The sequence below is a fragment of the Spodoptera frugiperda genome, chromosome 7 (assembly GCF_023101765.2).
Source record: "Spodoptera frugiperda isolate SF20-4 chromosome 7, AGI-APGP_CSIRO_Sfru_2.0, whole genome shotgun sequence".
Lineage (NCBI taxonomy): Eukaryota > Metazoa > Arthropoda > Insecta > Lepidoptera > Noctuidae > Spodoptera > Spodoptera frugiperda.
Window position 1 is genome coordinate 10,025,810 of NC_064218.1, and position 23,350 is coordinate 10,049,159.

General features: G+C 38.4%; 2 protein-coding genes across 2 annotated transcripts in view; both read right to left on the reverse strand.

Annotated features, from left to right (window-relative positions):
- Positions 1-5,721, reverse strand: part of LOC118266529 (zinc finger SWIM domain-containing protein 4) — a 57,005-nt gene extending 51,284 nt beyond the window's left edge. The window contains exon 1 of the mRNA XM_050695216.1: positions 5,367-5,721. Within this exon, the coding sequence (XP_050551173.1) occupies positions 5,367-5,664 (298 nt within the window). The 5' untranslated portion in view covers positions 5,665-5,721. The remainder of the gene's footprint in view (positions 1-5,366) is intronic.
- Positions 5,722-11,158: 5,437 nt separating this feature from the next.
- On the reverse strand, positions 11,159-22,866 carry LOC118266458 (uncharacterized). Its single transcript, XM_035579927.2, has 17 exons — positions 22,367-22,866; positions 21,253-21,429; positions 20,534-20,711; positions 19,949-20,128; positions 19,495-19,671; positions 18,473-18,591; positions 17,375-17,516; positions 15,953-16,023; positions 15,262-15,481; positions 14,628-14,819; positions 14,161-14,258; positions 13,938-14,057; positions 12,923-13,081; positions 12,388-12,465; positions 12,228-12,299; positions 11,718-11,894; positions 11,159-11,307 (listed from the first exon to the last, which is right to left on the reverse strand). The coding sequence occupies exons 1-17, from the start codon at positions 22,637-22,639 to the stop codon at positions 11,242-11,244; spliced, it is 2,499 nt and encodes an 832-aa protein (XP_035435820.2). The 5' UTR covers positions 22,640-22,866; the 3' UTR covers positions 11,159-11,241.
- Between the last annotated feature and the right edge of the window lie 484 nt (positions 22,867-23,350).

A 23,350-nucleotide genomic window follows, 5' to 3' on the forward strand; every position in this document is an offset into this window, starting at 1 on the left:
TAATATTTTTTACAAATTTTTGTCAGATTGTTCTGGCTAATCTCTGAAAAGGCTGGATTTTGATGGGACTTTTATTGGCAGGTAGCTGATGTAGTATAGATGTAGATACTTAGGCTAGGGTCTATGTGTTACAAATTCTGTAATCCACGCGAGCAAAGCCACAGGCATCAGCTAGTTTAGGAAATATAGCAACAAACACAAATAGGCAATTCACTTCTATAGACAGTGACGTCCAAAAAGATTTGCAATTGACAATATTTAACCTTGAACTTTGTATCAATTAACTCTATACACTACGTACTAAGGTTGTTATTCCCACGATGAATTGAATCATTATTTCGTTTAGTCATGTAATTGGTGCTGCATTAGTATGGATCTAGAGAAACCTTGGAATAGGATTAGGAATTGAGTATGCTTGAATTCTATCATCCATTTCAATACTGTTTTGGATTAGTTAATCTAATTGAAAGATTGATTCTCCTTTTATATCATTATTTGTATCTAATAGGCAGAATTTCAAATCTTCTTTAAGTAAAATAACGCTAGGAAAGTACAACATGACAAAATAATTCAGTTGAAAATGTTTATATCCTTGAATTGCAAAATCAATAAGCACTATATCAAATGGATTGGTATTTACAATGTACAGCGAATCAACATGAACCGGACCATTGTAGTTAACTCGTAAATGCTCGTTGAGTACCCCATCATTACCAACAGCGTCATACATCCATTACTCGTTAACATCTAATTGATTACATCTACATATGCGGATATCGATAGAACAATCTCAACCAGTCCCCAACCAGTATTGGCGTGAACGTTGCTATAACACAAAGCCATTACACAAATGGTAATAACCTAGCAAATAAACTGATAACCAATAACACCATATCTTATTTACAAACACATTGTTGTACCAGCTTAAAGGAAATTTTATACCGTACCGTATTCAACGCAAATTCCCAACAGTTCACTACCAAATTTCTCAGGTACACGTAAGTTTATCTTTACACCATCAAATCAAGCATTCAATACTCTTCACAAGCCTGTTTGCCTTCAAAGATTCACTGTACGCCGACACCAATAACGGCTCTATTCATTGCAAAACATCCTCTATTCCCTGAACGCTAAGGTCCTGCCGAATTGCATGCGTAAACTTGCAATTGGATTCTAAAATGCGGAGGTGCTTTTGGTACTCACAAGTAGGTCTTTGTGAGCGCGACCAGTATTTTGAGATCTACCTCGTCTTTCCCATTACTTATTGAAATAGGTGTTAGCGGGGGTGGGGTGCTGCATATGAGAGGGCTGGTTATTTTAGTTTTGGGTGCGAGGTCGTGCGACAGAACCGTTCTTGTGTGGATACTATGAAACACTGTTATTGGACAGAGGAGCATTCAGTTTGTCTGTTTGTCAGTTTGCTCAGTAATTTCTTTGTTGCTATGAATCGCGATTGTATTGACATATGGTTAGTAGTTTTTTACGGATGTGATGGTGTGCGAGTGAATAGATGCTTTAGTTGTTAAAATATTAACGGATATGGTTTAGCTGAGTGACTCATTGTTGTATTGCAAATAATGTGAAGGGGGACTGAAGCTAGCCAAATATCAATAGAGCTCTTGTGTCTTGGAGTAACACAGCTCGGCTTTTACGTGGAACACTGAACAGTGAGAATGTAGATGTAGAATAGGATTCTTTATCCTTATTTCAGAAAGGCCATTTTTCTTTCCACCATTCATTTAGACCAGACATAAGAAATATTCGTCAAGAATTAGAACTCTTTCAACTATTTATAAAAGGGAAGCTAGCTAATGCTTGCAGTCAACACAATTATGCAACAGTGTGTCACCAAAAATATATTCTCATTCCGAAGCAATTACGAGAGCGGAGGAAACCACGAGATTGTTGCCAGACATAATAGCACACAGATTGTTTTACAATTACACACATCACGATTATGGTTATTTAAACAACGATAAGAAGTAATTACAATGACATATTCCATTTTGATGGTTTTGTAAAAACCATTGTTGAGTGCAAACAGTGTTTGGAGTATTTGCAGATTTTGCTCCAAGTTTACTGAAATTTTTGCTTTTTGTATGATTGAGGTGATTTATTCTCTTGTGATGGGTCTTTCGATAATGATTTGCGTTTTCGATGAATGTTTACTTAAAGATTAAGTGCTTTGGAGGTGGTCAATTATTCAAAAGCAGTCCAATTTTGATGTTGGTGTTGTTCATTATACAGTATTATAAAATTCTTTACATTTATTTGTTTAAAATTCTTAGTGGATGAAATTTATCAAACGCAACACGGGTTTTCCATTCACAAACACATTAAGCGTGTTACTTATTCAGTACTGGAAACAGTGGGAATTCAATTTTAACTACATACAACGAAAATAGCGATAACATGCAACAAATTACTATTATTAATACAATGTGAGTGTCACTGGATTTTCCTGTTTCCGCTTGCTCTTACAATGAAACGATCAGAATCGATGTTTGCTGGCAAATTCTGAACCAGTTCACAACTCCTGTAACGGTATGCAACTTTCTTTACAATCGTGTTTAAAAGGTTCAATTTTTAACGACAAAAAACTGCAACTACATTGTAAGAGGCTTACAGAAAGGTTATACACAAAACTGGTCATATTACAAGAACTGGGGCTCCACATATCTGAAAGGACCCGACAAAAACCGCAGACGTTAAGCTTGAAACTTGTTATGCTCAAGAATGGATATCACACGATCATCTTATGAACGATGGCGGCGTTACTTAGACCTTCTAAGAACTGCAGTCTTGCCATGAACTCTTAAATTGGTGACGAAACACCGTGAGACCGACATATGGTCGGAAGTTATCGCGTCATCTCCACTTAGTATTTAGTTATTCTGTGTGTGGATTGAAATCGCTTTAATTATATCCTCATCTGCATTTGGTCCTGAATATGGAACAAGTAATTTTTTTGGCATGACGCACGCTCCGCGTTTGTCAGTGAACGCACAAGAGTGATTGCTTACTGACTGTGAAAATATTTGTTTGCAGTTTTTCATATATTTTGTTTGTGATGCATGTGACTGGTGTTTCGGTAAATATAATGTACGGTTGCGGAGATGTATCTTTATGAGTGCGACTGCAAGTCACATATTGTTTATAATGTTCCAATATTTAACTTGTTATTACATTTTTCCATCGCTGCCTCGAAAATGCAGCTACCTGTCTTGTATAGTCAATGATTCAACAGGAAAGCAATATAATATTTAATAAGAACGTCGTACTTAAAAATTTAATGCGACCATTAAGCTAGCCAATGAAAATCGATTCTATTGAATAATCTACGATGGCTGTCGACATAGTACGGAAAAATGGCTTTTCCTTGGAATTAACAATTATAATTGAACTGCAGTGTTAGGAACGTGCCGTAGTCCGTTTTATGTGAAATGAAATTCAAACAAAGAATGGTATCAATGGTTTCATCAAACACACCCCTACAGAGTCGGCTGGAAGCGCTCTCGATCAACGAGGGAACCGGTTCACCGTGCTCCGAGATTCAGTTCGAACTGAATTGATATGAAGTTATTAACATTGAATTAAAATATTTACAGAGCTGTGCCGGGTGCGCTCGTTTATTTTTGCATGACAATTAAATATGTACATGCGACTCCAATACATTTAAAACGTGGGGTTCATTTTCGATCATTTGCATGTACCTTGAGGGCGCAGTGTTCTTTTATTCATATTCACGAATCTGGCTATTCTCGTTTGGTGAGTCGTTCGAATGGTGCCAACCAGATATTTTTTCCTTCTCATGACATTTCGTGCTGTCTGTACGCTGTCACCGATGGAACTCGATATGCATGCATTAAAATTTAAAAGCGTCCATAAGTTATTCATACTCCATTAAAAGTTCCAATGCAGTTTGCACGAGCAACAGACTTAATAGAAATCGAGTTTCTTTCAAAAAGAATTCAAACCGAACTCCTTTTTCTTTTGCCCAGTCCTCGTCTGACCTACAAATTTACATAGCAGACAATATAATCCTTCCGTGGCTTCAACCTTTGTTGGCCACGACTAATTTCTGAGAACATATTTTAGCCTGTTTTTACTTCAAGTGGGCGGTTCCTCTTGATCGTAGATTGTGTGACTCAGATGATACGGTTGTGGGAACTTATATCACTTCGGACACGAAAGGCAGACCGACCACTAACGCGTTTATCTGTAACATAAGTACACGATTCATATCGGAAACGCTATCTCACCGAGGCGGCTCTTCCACCGCCCTAAGTTGGACGAAAGCCAGTGCCTAAAATCGTACTGCGGACATGATTCAACTATGAATTCGTGTTTATGCTCCATATCTTTTATTACATTAATGCGTCTGAAGTTCTCCTGAGACGTGACAGCATTATGAACGATGCGGCCCCACCGAATGTGGCGTATGCGACCGCAGTGCGACCCGAAATGGGCCGAAATGACCAGTAATCGTCGTTCTGATGGCAGATAAGCACAAATGAATATGTAACGCCCGTCCTCCCACGACCGAGCACAATAAAACCGAGCCTGACCCTATAAAAATAAAAACAGGCAATTAATATTGTTTATTCGCGTCCGTTATTCAGAGCGGCGACAGTAACAAACGACGTCTGCATGGATTAATGCCATCGGAGCCGGAGCGCGTCTCTCGCGGCTCGCGGGCCGCGACACCGATGCCGCGGACACCACGCCGATCCGGTTGAGTAATTCCCTATGTAACGGGACTTCCAGTTATGTAAATCTCAGCCGAATTTCACGATGCATCTGCATAGTTTCGAAAGTGGATCTTAATTAGGAGTTGGATTAATTGCGCGACACCATTTTATATCAATAGTATGACTTGGAAAATAAAGCTATTGAAGTGGCTTATGGATTATAGATGCGGAACGGAATCGATGCATAGTAATGAGTCCCAATTAATTACGGGCGCTCTGATTTCCTATCGGTCGGGTGGAATGCCTCGGGGAGACATTATCGGGACGATGTACCCACTGTAGATACGGTGGAATAGCGTGAAGTGTTTAATTTTGGATCGATTATACGTCAATGCAACTACCGGGTTATCGATATCGCAGTGAGATAAGCCTATTAGTTGCGTCACACGGATAGTGAGCGGCGCCACGGGCCGACCTCTGTGAGCACCCGCAGCTGTGGGGTCACCATCACCGACCCCAGCAGGCCCTAATCTCCTGAAACTTTTACGAGCCAACGCATGAATAATTCCCGAGAGGAGCAGCTATCGATCGCACACGTCGAGGTTTTTATTTATACGGCGCGGGTGGGCGAGGCGCATATTAGTAAACAGGCGCAGGCGCGTCGTCGACACTCACCGACTTGTAGCACGTTCTCCACACAGCCAGCCTCCAGCAGCTTCAGCCCTCGGCAGAAGGCAATGTTGCGGTGGTCGTCGGGCGGCGCTCGCGCCAGCGACGAGTACATGCAGATGTCCCGCTCATCCCGCGGGAACGACCAATACACGACGCGGCGCTGCACCGGCTCCGGGATGCGTTCATAGCGCTCCTCGATGCGTTGGAACGGGATCGCGGCGGCGACTATTTTCGCTGTGATATCGAGTAGCGTCGGCGGGGCGCGCGGCCGGCAGCAGGCGCGCGGCGCACACGCGGACATGGCGCTCGCTCGGCCGCTCGGCGCGGACTGACGGCTAGCACGCCCCTCCCTCCGCCGCGCCCCGCACCGGGGGGCACCCCGCACACCCCGGGGATGCGAGCCCAGAATCGACACACTGCGATAAATTATTCATTTGGCAGGCATAATGTGCGATATATTATTAAAAGTTGGCATTTTTGTTGTTCTCTGTGGCCTCAAATAGAATCCATAACTATTCGAAATTGCTGTGGCTAACAATTATTAATACTTAATTGCATAGAAAATTATTTGAAACGTTGCAAAATGAACTAAGGACTGAAATATAATGTGCGTGTGTGTTTTATTCGTGATATTAAGGAAAAACATAATTGTTTTACTACACAATTTAGTCCAGATTCAGCGTCTTCACAATAGGAAACTCGGATTCTACGAAACTAGGTAAAGAAATAAATAAGAACAATACTCATAAAAATATAATGTCTGTGCGTGTCGTTGATGGCCGACGCTCCTCGCATTACACAAACGAAGGGGAAAGGCTGGAGCGGCGCGGTGGGGGCGCGGGGGTACATTAACAGCTGATGGCAGGGGGGCGCGGGCGGGCGGGGGGCGGGCCGCCGACGTCAGGTGTCCGACCTGCTGGCTCAGCTGTGATTGAGCGCGCCGCGCAGCGCTGCAGCGGCTTACTTGCAACGCATGTACATTGACCTTTTTGTTTATCATTTTTTTTGTAAACATTACTCACTCAACCGCGCTCGAAGGAAACTAACTTCGGTTTCGAGTGTATTGTCTTAGTAACAGCGGTGAGAGACCCTGTTGTAAACTCTTTGTGAAAATCGAGAGTCGAGTGACAAAAGCTGAAGTCTATTATGTATTTTACGATTTTAGTGGAGTTGTATAGTTTGCATCTGTTCATTTGACAAAAAATGTGAATGACTAAGTTGTAAACATTAATAAAAAAAAAATTCCTTACCCAAAAATTATTAAAGTCTGAAAACCTATAAAAACATCTAACTTTAAAAATCCAAACAAGAACCCAATTTTGAAAAACACCGCCACATCTAACAAGCACTAACACATCTACGCACGCACTACACAATCAAAATAAATCACATTAAAATCTTCATACAAAAACAATAGAGCTGTAATAAAAAGCGCTTCATCCGCTGAAAGCGCTTGCTATCTTGTCTCGGACGGACGACAGCGAGGAAATCCCGACACGCTTACATACCTATATATACAACATACCTACTGTTTATACATAATGCTATTATGTCGATTTATGTGTAAACAGTCAGCTGATCGCATTGAAAGTGATTTAACTTTTTTGTTATGAAAGTTACTGAAGTACCTATTTTTTTTAGGATTATTGTTAACATCGGTACATGATTTGAGACTTAGGAATGAGCCAAATGACGATTAGAAATATATGAAAACTAGCGACCGGCCCAGCATATAATAGATACATAATATATCACCATCGCATATATGCAATGGTGATATATTATGTATCTATTATACATATGAAATTCCTCTTGAATCACTCTATGTATTAAAAAGAGCCGCATCAAAATCCGTTGCGTAGTTTTAAAGATTTAAGCATACGAAGGGACATAGGTACAGAGAAAGCGACTTTGTTTTATACTATGTAGTGCTATGTATATATATGTGATAAAGACATAAAAATCCAGTATAGATATCGGGTGACTTCTAAATTATTGCATTACCATAACAAGTTTGAATTTCCCCACATATCATGTGATATTTCGGAAGCTGTTTATTTAAATATAACTAAGTAGACATATTTTGTAAAACACGAGATTCCCTTTTATATTTCAATTTCTAATGAGAGCACTTGCAGCGATATCTTACTGTTTAGTCAAACATCATTATACATCCCCAAACCACCGACTGCAAGTCTTTCTCGCCTTTGGCAAGGCGAGAGGAGACTCTTACTGACTCAAATCTACCCCGTCCCTACTCCTACTTTTCCAGCCGGAGCCTAACGGGTTTACTAGGTGAACCCGTTAGGCATTCGCAGCTCCGGACTCCAGTAGAGATGTGTCCAGAGAACACCAGGATATACAGTAGCAACTGACACAATAATGCCCAATGTATGCCAAAGACACAACATGGTAGCAGACAAAAGCTATAACTGTAGGAGTAGTAAAAAAATATCTTCTTTTCCATACCGACTAAGCATTGCATATATATTTTTTTATGTTATGTTGCCCATCCATCAATAGCCCAAACTGTCTCAATCCAATCCCACAGTCAGTATTGAGATCATGGCTCTCACAGTTTCCCCGAAATGTATTCACTTTCACTGTTTCCCATTGAGATAAGGGCAAGCGCACCAAATACCGGGGATCATTTCTCCGTACTTTTTCTGAGAATTCTAGTAACAAAATCTAAAATAACTTACTATGTAGGCTTAAAAAAAACTGCGCGCAATTTTCAGGTTTGTGACTTCAATCTTACGTCAATATTTACTTTAGTAATAACTTTTTTAATCAAGTATTCACAAGCAAATTAATTATTGTTCCATTTAATTTTTTTAGCCCATTCTCCTCTAAAAATAATTTACTTGCAAGGTGTTTTTTTAAGTTCGTAGACTGCGCAGACGCGGCTTTATCTTACTTAGCTAAAGTAAGGCCTTTAAAGGTTTCAAAACAAGCCAAGATAATACAAATCAATTTTAATTTAAATTTCTAAGCTACAGCTTTAACAAAGAACGCAGCTAAATCTAAATTACCAGTAGTACATACATATTGTAATACAAACGTATACAAAGATGGCACATGGTCCTTAGGTACTTACACTCCCCCTTACTTTAAGGCAAGGAATAATACTAAAACTACCTATAACTTTCCAACGTTACTACCACGAAAGCTATTCCTATATTGATTTCACAAAACCGAATAAATAAATCATGCTTACCTTACTCGCATGAAGTCTGCATATAAAATGGAATGCACCAATATTAAAGAATAATAAACTTCCCCCTTCGAAGTTGTGGCAATGGACCATAATTCATTCATAACATTCGACTTTTAAATCGCGCGGGAAACTACAGCTGAAAGTAATGGGAACTTTCATAAATAAATCAATGCAATGCATCGATCAATCAGCTTGTTATTTGACGAGTTATTTTCGCACAGACCGATCTATCCACAAATTATCCCGATTAACACAATTTAACGATTTAAAATCTTAACGTGTCTTCGTAATTAATCGGTACGGTAATCGGTTCTATTTGTGTTTACGAATCGAGTACGTTGATCAATTGAATCGGAATGATTCATTCATTACGACGGCCGCGGTGGGTGGCGGGGGGCGCGAAACCACCACAGATTATAAATGGAGACTGTGAAGGTTTAGCATAGGCTGCCTGTGGAAGTTCTTGGAAATTCAAAATTAATATTTCGCGTAGCAGTTCTTTGAAACGTGTAAGTAGTTTTTGGGATGTTTGAAATTTGAGGAGCTGAACATATTATTTTTCTTGATCCTCCAAATCCTCACGTATAGCATAATATTTTGGAAGGTTTTTACAAAAAAATGCCACATTTGTATTAAAATATTCGATTTAAAAACCTAAAGAAAGCTGATTACCAATATTAAAGAAAGCTGGAATCCACCTCGACCGTAATTATCAAGAAACTGCGGTATTTTAACTTGATTAAAATGTACCAACTCTCCGTATCGAGTGCCGACCCGGAATCGAACCGGCTTTCAGGCAGAAACGTCAGCTAAAAAAGTTTTACTTGAAATTTTATAACCTGTATAGCATAATGGCGCTCCCGCGAATCGATATCGCGTTCCGAATTTAAAATGTCGTGTCCCCGCCATTTTTGCCGGATCTAATGAACTATTAAACTGCAATTTGGATGCGCGATGGCTGTTAGATGGCGCTGTGCGCACGTATTGATCGCGCGATGGGGGCCAAATATCTCGACATCGGGTTCTGCCAAGTCACGGAATGTATTGCTAGCTATTGTGGCGAAAAATGGGGGGCTGAGATGAGCGTGGAATGCCTGCCCGCGCTTAGTGCGCGCCTCGTGAGGGAGGCGATTTATGTGAGCCGCTCGTCACTATGCGTGGGCTAGTGGTTTGAATGCCGCGTCTCTCTGCTCTTGTGTGTTAACTTCCTTCTACCTATGAACTTATCTTTATATCTATTATAAATCTACACTAGAAAATTAGGCAAACATATTCAACAGTAAGTTTAGCCTTTAAATTTAATGGTCCTTTGGTACGTTTCACTTATAATTTTCTAGGACCAAAAGGACCAAAATTTGCCAAGCATAAAACTTTCTTTAATAAATATTAAGCAGTATATCCACGCCCCTTATAACCACTAAACCTACATACTTATTACTTAGATATACGAGATATACAATCGTAAAGTGTAACATAAAATCCTAGTACTCATATAAAACGGTAGTAATGTTTGTACACTCACTACTTTCTGTACATAATTACAAAGCTTCTGAAATATGAATACGACTTGGTATTTCCGAAATGCGGGCATGGTGGCAATTACACCATGTGAATATTTTAGAAATGGGATATTGGAGGGAACTCGCCTTGTGCCTATGTTATTCATAAGTCTTGTCACAAATTACCCACTTAAGTTGTTGGTTTGTCTGTCGTAGTATGACTAAGGTTTCTGTACCTATGTACAGTCAGACAAGTCAGTCAGTGATTTTAAAAAAAACCGCATATTTTGTAACCGTTGTTCAGTTCAGTAGCAATCCTACACAGACTCTGTACTGAATCAATCTTTGCTTTCTTATTTGCATACCAAATATCTTAACTTGACTTGACTTTACATAATTTTTCTTGATTAATTCGACATTAAGTAATTTAAGAATAATTTGTTAGCGTATTAAAATATTTCCGTACGTGTATCTATGTATGATTGCATGCATAATCGTGTGATGCATATTATAATACCCGTACTCTTCTCAAAATAATTTTGAAGAAGCTGTAACTTTATTATAGAAAGTATATAAACTAAAAAAGTTAAGAAAAACACTATCGATGTAAGTGTAATTGGATTTTTTTAAGTAAGAAAATATCCAATAATCTTCATTAAAAAATCTTCATACAAATCACGGAGTCGACATTTATAGTTAAATTTTATTATCATACCACTAGCGCCATCTGCCGGTAAATCAGGCAGTTTAATTTAACGATGTGCTAGTAGCGCTCTCTTGCGGATAAATAAGGTAACCAGGCATGACGCTTAGGACCACTTGTTGCACTGTAAGTTGGTCCTAGGAGCCGAATTAGTTCCAATTTTCTCCGTTAGAGGGCATTACCCATTTCTGTTAGAGTTTATATCTTGTATTTATAGATGTTTTTTCATGATAAATGTAGTATATTCAATCGATGATGCGGATAAATAGTATCTAATCAATTCTTACTTTATTCATCCCAAATTTATTTATAGAATTAGGTAGCTAGGTTTTTTGGATTTACTGTTATTTTTGACTTACATAAATAATAAAACAAATAATTAATAGATTATGTATTTGCAAAAATTGTAAGTAGAAAAATATGAATATCAAGTCATTATGAGTATTATTCAGGTTTATGTCATGGCAGCTCGTTGTACCGCACTGGATACGTCAGCTGGTTCCCTCGGTCCCAAGAGTACAACTCCTGAAAAGGCAAAAATGAAATAATTTAATACTTAAACACTAGTTTTACTTTCAGGACTTATTGAATTAAAGACAGACTCAACTGACGGGATGTTGTAAGTTCTTTGCCATTGGAATATTTTAACCATTCGTATCACGACCCACGACACAGACAATTATAAAAAAAATAAGAATTAGGTGTTGTGTTAATGTTGTGACACCACGAAGGGATCGATATTTAACGCTTAAATATAACAAAAGGATCTGACGACTCTGTAACTCGTATAGTTTCAAGCCATGCTGAGGGCCTATAGTTATGAGAATTGTCGCTTTTAGCGTTGCATTTCCAACTCAAAATGGCTAAACAAGTCTTGAAACTAATTTAAATTAATTTTTCTCTTCAATTTCTCCATTACCTAAATAAGTTTTTACCTTATGCATATGATCGTAACCAAGTTGTGTGGTCTTCCGGAACGGGTTGGTGAACTGCAGCGACACCTCCACCTGCTTATTGAGGTACAGGTCTATTGCCACTGAGACTTTACTCTCTCGCTCCGTCGCCGAGTCCAGGGCGTATAGGACCCCACATACTATGAACATTTCACCCACCTATTGGTAGAAGAAATTATGGTTATTAAACTCTACAACGATTCTTTAAATAATACTTGATGGTCTGTTAGTTTGGTCCTTAGAGGCGATTTTTGATTGTCTGCACCACGCAAACGTTCATATTAGTCGGAGTAACATGTTCATCTGATTGAAAAAGAGTAACCTATGGAGTTTCTTGCTCGTTCTTCTCTATAGGAATCTACACTTTGGAATGAGCAATAGCTAAAGGACTGACCGACAGACAGACATTTTTAATATTATTATATTTGCTTTGACGTTCAAAAGTGCCTTCCTGGTCTATTTGAATGCAATTCATAATGTAGAACAACTTACTTGTTTATGATTTAACGAAATGTTCCAAATGTAGTCAATATTCAGACCGTCCTTATTAGGATCGAAGCTGAGCTGAAAACCAAAAATAATTGCTTGTTCAAGTAAATGACAATTTAACTACTAACTCGAACTAATTTATTTGTTTTAAAATAATAGATACCTTGGCAACAGCAGTATTGTTTGACGATTCAATTGAATATATCGCCCAAAGACCATTGTCGTCTGCACTGAAGTCTACCTGAAATATTTTAAAGGACCGTTATTGTAAAACTTACCTAGTTCTAAATTGCACACCACTTTTCAAGATATTAAATACAACTTTGATATTTCTAGATTTTAATTATATACATTGACTAGGTACAATTTCAGATTACTGACTACTTTGACAGCTTTGAACCCATCTAATGTTTCAATGACGATGACGTGGACATAGCATCAACAAACCAGATCCACTCCAAACCAGAATTTAGAAAATAGATATTGATAGTTTTCTCCAAATCCCAATAAAGTAGATGGGTTATATTTTTATAATAAATATCGTGATGTGACTAGATTTCGCGACGATTGCGCATGCTGCTCATGATGAAGAGTCCTTTTGTAACTGGAAACTAGTAGAGCTTTTCTCCATTAATGCACGTGAGTGATTATTTAGTTAATTTAGTACATGGGTTATTAAAACAAGTCATGATAGTTACCTGGTTATGCTGTGTGGTGTAAAGTCTGCCATCAGCATTAGGCAGCTTGACAGACTTGATCCGACTTTGAGTGAGATCATAACGGATGATGTCTCCAGGATTACCAGACTCATTGGCTTGGTAGAAGAACGAGCCGCTGTATACGACGTGGCCATTACCCTGCAGAATGATCATAATTAAATAATATAACGCAAAGATAAGACTTTTACTTGCATTGTAATTTTGTTTTACTCTACTTACACTTTCTTTGAGGGAGAGGGAGTGTCAGATTCTTACTAAACTAAAAATCATCCCTACTATTGCTATTCGAGCCAAAGCCCCGGTAACCCACTAGGTACACAATTTACGATTGTGACAAGCATTTTGTATCAGACAATAGCTTTCACACACTTAAAGCACCGCACAGTTCATAATTGAAAACTAAATTTTGAGAAGAAAGTAATTTTCAAATATACACTCGGCGTCACAAAAATCGCACCTCTTGGAAAATTGTAAGTTTAAAACATGTCCCGCCAGTAACGAATACATTACACCTTATTAATATTGGTATCAGTTGAAAGTACGTTTAACGACCTTTAAATTAACAACAGTTAGAATTCCTAAACACAACAGATCTCATCAGCACGTAACGTTAAAAAAAATGTGTCAAAATATTCAGAATGGGATAACATTCCTTAAGAGACTGTTGTCACATTAATTCGTCCATGAGAGAAAGCATGGAAGCAGTCATCAGGGCTAGGGAGGGTAACACTAGGTTTTAAGGACTTATTTGCTGATAAAAAAATGTAACTTTTTAATCATTTGCATTTGCTTGCTTTTTTTATTCCCTGGTAAACAAAAAACCAAATCCATTGATTTATTCTTAAACTTAAATAAATTGCCTTTCCAATGATACCTTACAGTCATATGTCTGCCATTGATTAATAGGGTTAAAATGACTATGAAGGGAACTTTTAAAGAGGTGCGATTTTTGTGACGCCGAGTGTATATTTTTTTAGTAATCTGGAAAACTTACAAAGAATGGTTTCTGCAGTTTGTGGTATTCATCGACGTGGTCGGCTTTGAAGCTTGCTTTGGATCGGTACTCCCTCAGCCGCTCAACATCGGTCTCCTGTGTGGTCCATAACTTGTCTCTCTGTAAGACGGGAACGTGGAACATGAGCATTTTTACTTCAAGTTATCAGAAGTGTGTTAGTGTTCAGAAAGTTTCAAGAGAAGACTATTTTTTTATAGTTTACCTGTGCTTCAGAGCCATTAGAGTCCCTAAGCCAGGCTCCGAACATTTCTTCCTTGTAACGATGGTACACTGGCTTACCGATGGCGTAGAGTTGACAATCTGTGAATGGATAATAATACTTTAAATATGAGTTTTCACAGCCTTAAATATGTCATGTATATCCTGGGAAAAAGCATTTTTTTTGTACTATAGATGGTAGTTACCGACTTGGTAAAAATCTGTCGTGCTCTACCATTTTGACATGACTGCACAGTTGGCGCGGTGACTGAGCAACTGGCTGCCGTGCAACATTGTATGTTTGAAAACACACCCACGACACAGGAGAAAATCATAAAGTGGGGCAAAGTCTAAAAAAGATTTTGAGACGACGTATAATAATTACAAAACAGATTATGGTATATTAAAGGTACATTTTAACTGATCACTTCGAATCTTAACAACTTAAGTACTATTCTACTCTAAACTTACTAGTATTTCTCCTCGGTTTAAGACCAGCAGTGCCATTCATAGGTGTGATGAGTAACTGGGCGCGATCACATCGTGGACATGTGGGGCATCTCTGCACCTCACACAACTCCTCGTAGGAAGTCAGGGTTGGGGGCCGAGAGCCGTACTCCACGGGCTGTTGTGCTGGGATTGGCTGGTGATGGGGCCCTGGATCTGACAGAAGAGAAGAGAATGGTCCCTTGAGTCTTCAAAAATATAATATTTGAGAGGAAAATAATTCTTAAATTGTTAAAAAGTAATTTTCTTTGTTCTTGTTTAAATAAAGTTTTTTAGAGGCTTTTCCTTACAATGATTGGAGGAAACTTTCTAGTCGCGGACATGAAATAGTAGTGCATTCCGGCAATGTGTCGAGCACCCGATAGCTTCGCTCAAACCATGTTTATGCCTTTAGGCCTTCAGTTATCTATTTTGTGTTACTTTTACAATAGATATACAACTAGTAGAGTACTAATCTATTAGATCGGGAAAGTTTCGATTAAAGATATAGGAAACTCATAAGACCAGTAAAACTTACCTAAGTGGTCCTATGGGAAACTTCTTTAATTATCGACAAACTTCATTAGATCAATAGCACAAAGGTAAAAGAGCTACTTACTCATCAACTTAATATGTCCTTTAACGGTTTGATTATTAAGTTCATTTTTGGCTACACAGCTGTATTGTCGGAGGTCACTGTCTCTTACTCCTGGGATCTCTAGTCTCATGATCCATCTCCAGGGATCCCCAGTTGGTGCTACTTCGGTTTTGTACCGAAGACCTTCGAGAGTGATGCCGTCTATCTCCCAAGCTAGAACTGGCTCTGGCCACGCTTGAATCTGAAAATTGGACAGATTATTTCAATAGTAGCAGAAGTAGCAGCGCGACAATCGCCGCGTCGTGTGTCGCGGAATACTGCTCATGAATATGAGCCTCTAGCATGGCTTGAAACTAGTCGAGTTCCTCGTCAGATTATTTCAAGTTAACTTATTTTTAAATATGTTATTACAACATATTTCATTTTAAATATGTTATTATTTTATTTTAATCTTCAATTATTTCTCATTTTTAGATTAATTTGACTGAATTGAGCTTATATTTGTGATTATTTACTAATATAATACATTATTTACTAGTAGAACTACTTTGTACTAACACAGAATTACAATTTTGGGCACACTACCACATGACTGCAATGAGGATTATATGTTTTTCGACGCTTTAGGGTTGTAAATATTTTAATCGTATTATTATATTTAAATTGTATAAAATAATATTGTAAAAAAAAAACATATAATTAAGAACCTCACCTCACACTCGATCTTCACAGTCTTGTTTGTTACATAGACTACGTTGTTCGGCACTCGTATGTAAGGACTAACTGGAAACAAGAAATTACATAAAATGATTGATGTTGATGATATTACGGCAAGTATTTCTTGGGTAATTTTATGTTTTACCGAGGCCTGTCACTGAAGTTTTATCAGCCGCTAAATTAAACAGCCATCCTTTATAATCACCAGTCTAACTCAGCGTAGTGGTTTCCTAAATATGTCATGTATAAATTGGTCCGTAGCTTTTTATCTGCCGTACTCAGATATATTTAATGCTTTTTTTATGGGACAAGCCCGCCACAACCTCCCATACCGCTGCAACTCCTGTAAGCCAGGATCTACAGTAGATACAACCATGAAAACACCGGAACATTGAAGTCCGGCGCGTCCCAGGGACATGAATGACTGTCTTGGATCCCGCAACGAAATAAATCAGAAGATATTATTAGAGGAGAAGAAAAGAAAACGATAGTTTCCACTTCCCTCGGTGAATTTAATGCAGGAGACAGAATGACTTAAGCCTTAAGGCACAAAGAGACTCCACAACTGGGAGAAGCCCAGTCGCCAAGCACCACGGAAATTTGACTTAAAACTAAGTGGGTCCTATGTGTGAGCTGTTATACTTGCTTCCAATAATAGGTATGGCAAAAACGCCTAAACGCACGGAAATTCGTTCTAGACTCCACAAGGTCCGTATAATAGACAACACCTGATGAAACAATTAAATTATCTAACATAGTGTTACGCTCAGATTGCCAGAGACCACACTCCCAGAGTATGTGATGGGCGGATTGCTCATGTTGCAACTCCGCTGTCGAACATTGGCACCATGGTGAATCAACGAGTTTAAATGAGAACAATTTGCTTTTAAAGTTGCCATGGCCAGTAAGAAACTGGGCAACACAGTGATCCACCTCCAGCCATGTCCTCTCCAGTCGCTCATGCACGGATGGAAAGAACTGGTAAAGGTGACGGCCCTTGGTAGAAGATTCCCATCTGCACTGCCATTCAATTAGAAGCTCATCCCAGACGTCCGTTAATGGCTTAAGCAGTCTAGCAATTTTGTTTCGATCACGTTGTGCTAGAAAGTTTGCGGAAAAGTTAGGTCTTGCATTGTAATACATAGCAGCACGTCGCTGCACCTCAAGATCGACTGGAAGTAGTCCCGCGAGCACAGGTAGGGCCTCTGTGCTAACCGTCCTATAAGCCTTACACAGAAAGATCAAGGCTAGACGCTGACCTTGAAGAAGCTTCCGCCGTACCGCGTATATTTAATGCTTACTTAAACTGTTCCTTAGTAACAATTTTGTTCTGAAAGCATTTGGTAATAAGGTCTGGGTTAAGTAATCATAAATGACTTTGAGTACGGCGATGATCTTCGAAGACGGTGTAACTTACAATGTACTTCTACATCAGTGGTCTGGTTGGCTGAAGGCTGCATGCCGTTGTTGGCCAGACACACGTACTTGCCGGTGTGCCAACGGGACACGTTGGGGATGTTCAGCACGTGACCGCTCACTGACGCATCGCGCCATGATCCCTGGAGACATTTTAGAGTGACAAAGTAAGAATAATAAAAGACTGTAAAGTTATATAGAAGCCTGTAAAGATTAACCTCTTTTTTGGAAATACTTTTGGAAATATTGATTGATTTCTAATAACCGCGGTTTCCATCCTGACTACCATCTGTGGGGTTTATGACCAACCCAGTTCTGTAGAGAAGATCTATGGTCTAGGAGTGGACTGTCAATACTGATGCTGATTGCAAATTAATGAATGTAATACGATATTTAAACACTTATAGCGGTGTCAAACATGCAGTAAAAAGCCTGATAACTTAGGTTAAGCTATCTAAATATGTACTGTATAACGCATTTAGTCGTAGAACAGTGTAGGCACTATGCCAAGACCTAAGTGGGCCATCTCAACGTTGCATACACGTAGCAACATACGCGCAATATAACGCAGTAAGGCTTATAAAATATCAACCTCAATAGGTACACTGAACCCTTTTAAAAAGGCATCAGATAAAACTAAGTATAAACTTGTTGTTGTGGTGACAACACAGTAAAATTCTTGCCACCACTCCTTCTCTTCACGTGGGTGTGGTATCTAAGGGACTGCATATTTGACAGCAGACCGGACATCAGCACTCGCGTAGCGTTAGCGTTGTCTAATTGACCTTCCAATCGTAGAGATTATAGATACATAATCCAGTAATGAGTTTGCATTAGTTGGATACGAAGACTGTTTTTTTATGGAAATGGAGGAAAACGGGCAGACGAATCACCTGATGGTAAGTGTGTATTAGTGCCACCCATGGACACGTGCTACACCAGAGGAGTTACTATTGCGTTGCCGGCTCTTAAAAAGCTCTTTTCTTGAAGGTTTGAAGGTTCGGAAGTTCAGATTGGAAATAGACGACAGCTCATGTCACATGATTCAAGATGATTATAAAGAATACCAGTAATCTAGGTAGGCTGAGTGATATAATACCTGTATAACAGCAGTGCCGTCGTATCTCCTCCATTCTACGGTGGGTTCTGGTCGGCCCATGGGGTTGCAGCTGATGCGCATCGTGTCGCCTTCTCGCACTATCACTCGGGTTTGGTCCTCTGGATGGACAACACGTAAGTGATTAACCATTTACGAGCTTAGGTAAAATAATATAGAGCTTGTTTACGTGTTTGTCGTGGGAACACCATCTTCTCATTAAAAAATATATAAACGGTACTGGTGAAACGAATGGTGAAAAGTGGGTGTACATTGTATAGTGGCATTATGTGCCGTAATATACACCTCTGCCTATCCCTTCGAGGATAAAAGGCGTTACTTTAGACACGATAAACGATAGTAAAAGGTAGACTGGAGATATTTATGAGACAATCATGGAGATACTGGTGAAAAAGATGCTCTATCACAATTTTGACTATAACACTTCATATTTTCAAACACATTCTGCACATAGTGGTAAGCTAGTAGATAGTAGGTAGTTTATATGCCACGTTAAATGACTAATTATTCCTCCGGGAGCCTTTCACGCCAACTATGACGTAGGTGTAATTAAAACTTGATACAAGACAGGAACATGGAACTATAATTTTCTGTAATTTGTATTTTAATGTAGTTCTGTTTTGAAGTGGTAGTTGTACAGACATAGATACGTCGATTAGAGATAGATGTTTGGTGTTTGTAACTTTTTCAAAATAGAATCATACACCCATTGTTTAGATAAGCCTAAGGATGGCTGACGTATCATCGGTCGAGTGTGAACGTTCAAGTTCTTCATCTTTTTTCTGTACATTGTATACATTTGTCTGTTCTAGCGGTACGCAACCGATAATACGCGACGCATGTTCCGTCAGATGTGAACCGACCCTAATAGTTGAACCTAACGCACAGTAGTCACAGTTGTTTTGCGTCCACTTGTGACATGTCACTACGTCATTAAAAACGCCAACACTCCTTAAACCAAACATTTATGTAACTCGAGCCTAAAATATAGCCGCAATACTCACGAGCAAAAGTAGGTGGGATAAACAGTTCCTTCTCCAAGGTATAGTTGTAGATGGAGAGGCCTGGTCTGCCTGGTGCTCCGTCACGACCATCATTACCTCGCTGGCCCTTGGCTCCCATAGGACCTTTGTCTCCTTTCAGTCCTCTCATACCTGGAGGTCCGGGGGCGCCTGCTCGACCTGTGATAGGGATCAAAGTTAGTCAGATCTAAAGTGGTTTTAAGATATTGAGAAGTGACCAAAGAGGTTTTGGGTCGTTGAGCAAACACTCGGGTCGTTTTTAAAACTAAACGAGACAGTAGGTTGCTTGATTTATATTTGACCATTCTCAACATCTAGGGACTTGTCTGCGATAATACATACACAACATTAACACAAGACGGTTCTACAACCGTGCAGTGCATAAAATTCGCAAGGTTTTTTTATTAAATTATTCGATGTGATGAGATGAACTCACCGTCTTTCCCATCTTTTCCATTCTTTCCTGGACTACCATCCCTCCCCGGCACTCCATCCCTTCCGTCCTTGCCTGGAGCCCCGTCAGCACCATTACGACCTGACATGCCATCGAGACCTGGCTCTCCTGGGACACCATCCCGACCGTCCAAGCCAGGGTTACCAGGGAAACCACGTTCACCTAGAATAAAGTTCTCATTAGAAATGTTTGAGTGAAATTAAAATTTTTTTTTGATGTTTACTTTATTCAAGATCATGAGAGATGTTTAGCATGACGCTGCCAATTTTTGGGTATTTATAAACGTAGAACTGTGATAAACACGCACGCTGCTTATGATGAAGAATTCCTCTATAACTCGAAACTAGTAGAGCTTTTCTTCTTTAATTTACATGAATACTGTGATTTTTAGTTAATTTAGTATGTATCACAGTTACGAGTATTATTAAAATGTAGAACTATGATACTTACACGTAAAAATTATTTCATGAAAGAAAATTCACTTTACGTTAGATCGAAGTTACTATCTTCTTCACCGCTTTTTTCTAGCATTTTGGAGAAGAGTCAAATTAATTTTCAAGATTTTACCTTTTGGTCCTGGTGGTCCAACTGGTCCTCTGCCTCCAGCATGTCCAGGTGTACCAGGTGCTCCAGCATCTCCTCTATCTCCCTTTGGTCCTGGTAAACCAGTCGGTCCTTTGGGACCTTGCACACCAGGCGGGCAGTAGTCTTGAGTAGCTTTGCAGAATCCTTGGACTACTTTGTACTGGAAATTGTGATCGAGGTTTAATACAGATATTGGTTTTGATATTTCTACGACATTAAAGAAATGAGGTTGTTTCTTTATTAAAGAAATTAGTAATAGACTCAATTCAGGTTAAGTAGAAGAACCTTCATCAGTCAAACTTCTGGTAAACACGCGATAGGTTTAGTGTATCACCATTAGTTAAACTATCTTTTCAAATTAGTAATCGTTTGAAATCCTAATAAACTATTTTTTAACTACTTTCTGTAAGTCAGTTTTTATTTATTTGCACATTATGTACATACAAATTAGTGGTATTCATATAAGTAATCGTTTAAAATTTTAATAAACTATGTTTTCATGTAATGTCATAAAGAACACTTTCTTTATGTAATATTAAAAATATTTACGTAAATATATTTATGTTTAGCTTAGCTTCTACATATTATTCTTTAGATGTATATTTCAAGCTTTAGCTTAATTTCTATTAATTCACTATCTTTAGGTATAAACATTTCCTATAAACCTCTATATAAATAACGAAAGAGTTTGAAATACATACAGGTACTCTGGAGTAGCTGGTCAACCAGACCCAAGTGTCGCCACCCGGCGCTGGTCCTTTTGCACCAGTCCTTCTCATTTCTGCTGCATCCTTCTCTTCTAGCTCCGACCGCATTTTAGGGTTAAAGAATTCCACGTGAGGAGTCACTGTGTTGTCTTCTTGGTTTACTGATTGTTTCTGAAGGATAAATAATTTTGGTTTATATACAAAGAAAGTTTTGGGCATAGAATCAAATTTTGGGGATCGAAGGACCGAATTGTTTTGAAAAGTCAAGAGATGAAGTAAAAAAAATTAGTAAAGCACTAAAATTATTACAACGAACACATATTTTTAAATAGGAAACATTTTTAGGTAACGCAAAATTTTATATGATATTAAGTAGATTAAAAAACACGTACTTTTTTTCGTTACATTCATTACAAAAATCTCAAGCTATGACCGATGAAATATATCCAATGCAAAACAATTTTTATGTCGTATGCTTTAAGATAGACTTTTTTAAACCGGTAACAACATGTTCTATTTAAAAAAAATGCCACACATAAAAATACATCCTGCATTCTAATATAAAAGTTACTTATTATTTTTCGCTAGTGACCGTTAAATTTTAATTGAACGTTTCATTTCACAGTTGTTGTGAGCAGTTTTTAATATCGAACCAAAATTGATATTATACGAACATCACTTACAGGTGTTACAGAGTTGATATTTACTATGACATTAAATTAAATTATCTAGCGTAATGCGTAGGGACACTCATATAGTACTACCGCAATTTAAACTATTTATAGATCTACAAACTGTTCCCTATATTTAAAACAAAATGTTAAAGTACACAGAGTCACTTAAAAGTTTTAACATTGCCATATTATTTGCATAAGTAAGTCTTTATTTTATTTTATTTTCTTTTAATTGGACTCCCAACAAAGGATACACTTACATGCTAAAAAAATTACATAGTCTTGTGATCCTTCAATTACAGGGAATCACATCCTGCGAATTTAAACTTGAGCTACTAAATAAAATTCTTTATGTGTGAAACTATCTTTGAGCAACTACATAGCAATGCAATTTAACAAACTCTTTCTATATATTCAAAATCTTTACTACATACCAGCATAGCTTCTCGTTTTAGCCGATGCGACGTGCTCCCACTGATCTTCACGAAATACGCCTCAACTTTCTGTTCAATACTTTCTTCTAGAACATTCTTCATTAACTTCTTAGCTTCTAAATCAAAGTTCACTTCACCATTGTCAAAGAAATTGTATGTTTGTACTAATAGAGAAACAACGGCGAACGAGCAAGCGATCACCGATAGTTTTTGGCAGCAAAGCGGTTTAACATCCGCGTCCGTTGACAGTTTTCTTTTAGGAGAATTTCTCATTTTGTATGAATACACAAACACATGTTTTTGCACTGAAGAAAAGAACTCTAAACACACTTATATTAAGACTAATTTACACTGTTTTAATTGAATCGTATTTGTATTGTAAATCTTCGTTTTTGGTAGCGTACACGTGTTGTCTGGTGAAGTGATAGGAGCGTAATCCTGACCAATGTGGATCTTCCGGTACGATACAAGTAGTTGCACAACGAGCGCCGATAACCAATTGAGTCCCTAACTATTAAAGCAATGAACTAACTCAATCAGACTTCGATAGCAGACGCTGTTTGTTGCTTTTAAATTAGTCTGTTTGTGCTCCGGGATTTTATATTTCTGTTGCTTACTTAAGAGTTTAAGATATTGTAGATATACTGCACTGGATTCCTGCTTTTCATTTGATTCCTGCTTTTACTTTGTGTTCGGTTATATGACCTACAAGCTGATGTCCTGCGTGGATGACGGACTTTGTGACATATAAAAGTAGTCTAAGTTACTCCTTAGTACATTACCTACCTGCCAATGAAATTCCCGTCAAAATCGGTCCAGCCATTTCAGAAATTAGGCAGAACAAACAGACAGACAAAAAAACGTATGTATGTTCTTATACATGTAGTAAAAAGCAGTTATTTTAAAATGACAAAGAGACACTCCAATTTTATAATATATTACATTTATTTTGTTCAAGTTAGGAAGTTTGTAAAAGTTAGAAGT

Bases quoted from the DNA above. Each gene is read 5' to 3' on its own strand.
- LOC118266458 (XM_035579927.2), bottom strand. From the start codon at position 22,639: ATGAGAAATTCTCCTAAAAGAAAACTGTCAACGGACGCGGATGTTAAA. The intron at 20,712-21,252 runs GTATGTATTTCA...CACAATTTCCAG, and splicing joins CCAGCTACTCCAGAGTACCT to TACAAAGTAGTCCAAGGATT. The intron at 11,308-11,717 runs GTAAAAACTTAT...TTGCCTTTTCAG, and splicing joins GTTACGATCATATGCATAAG to GAGTTGTACTCTTGGGACCG.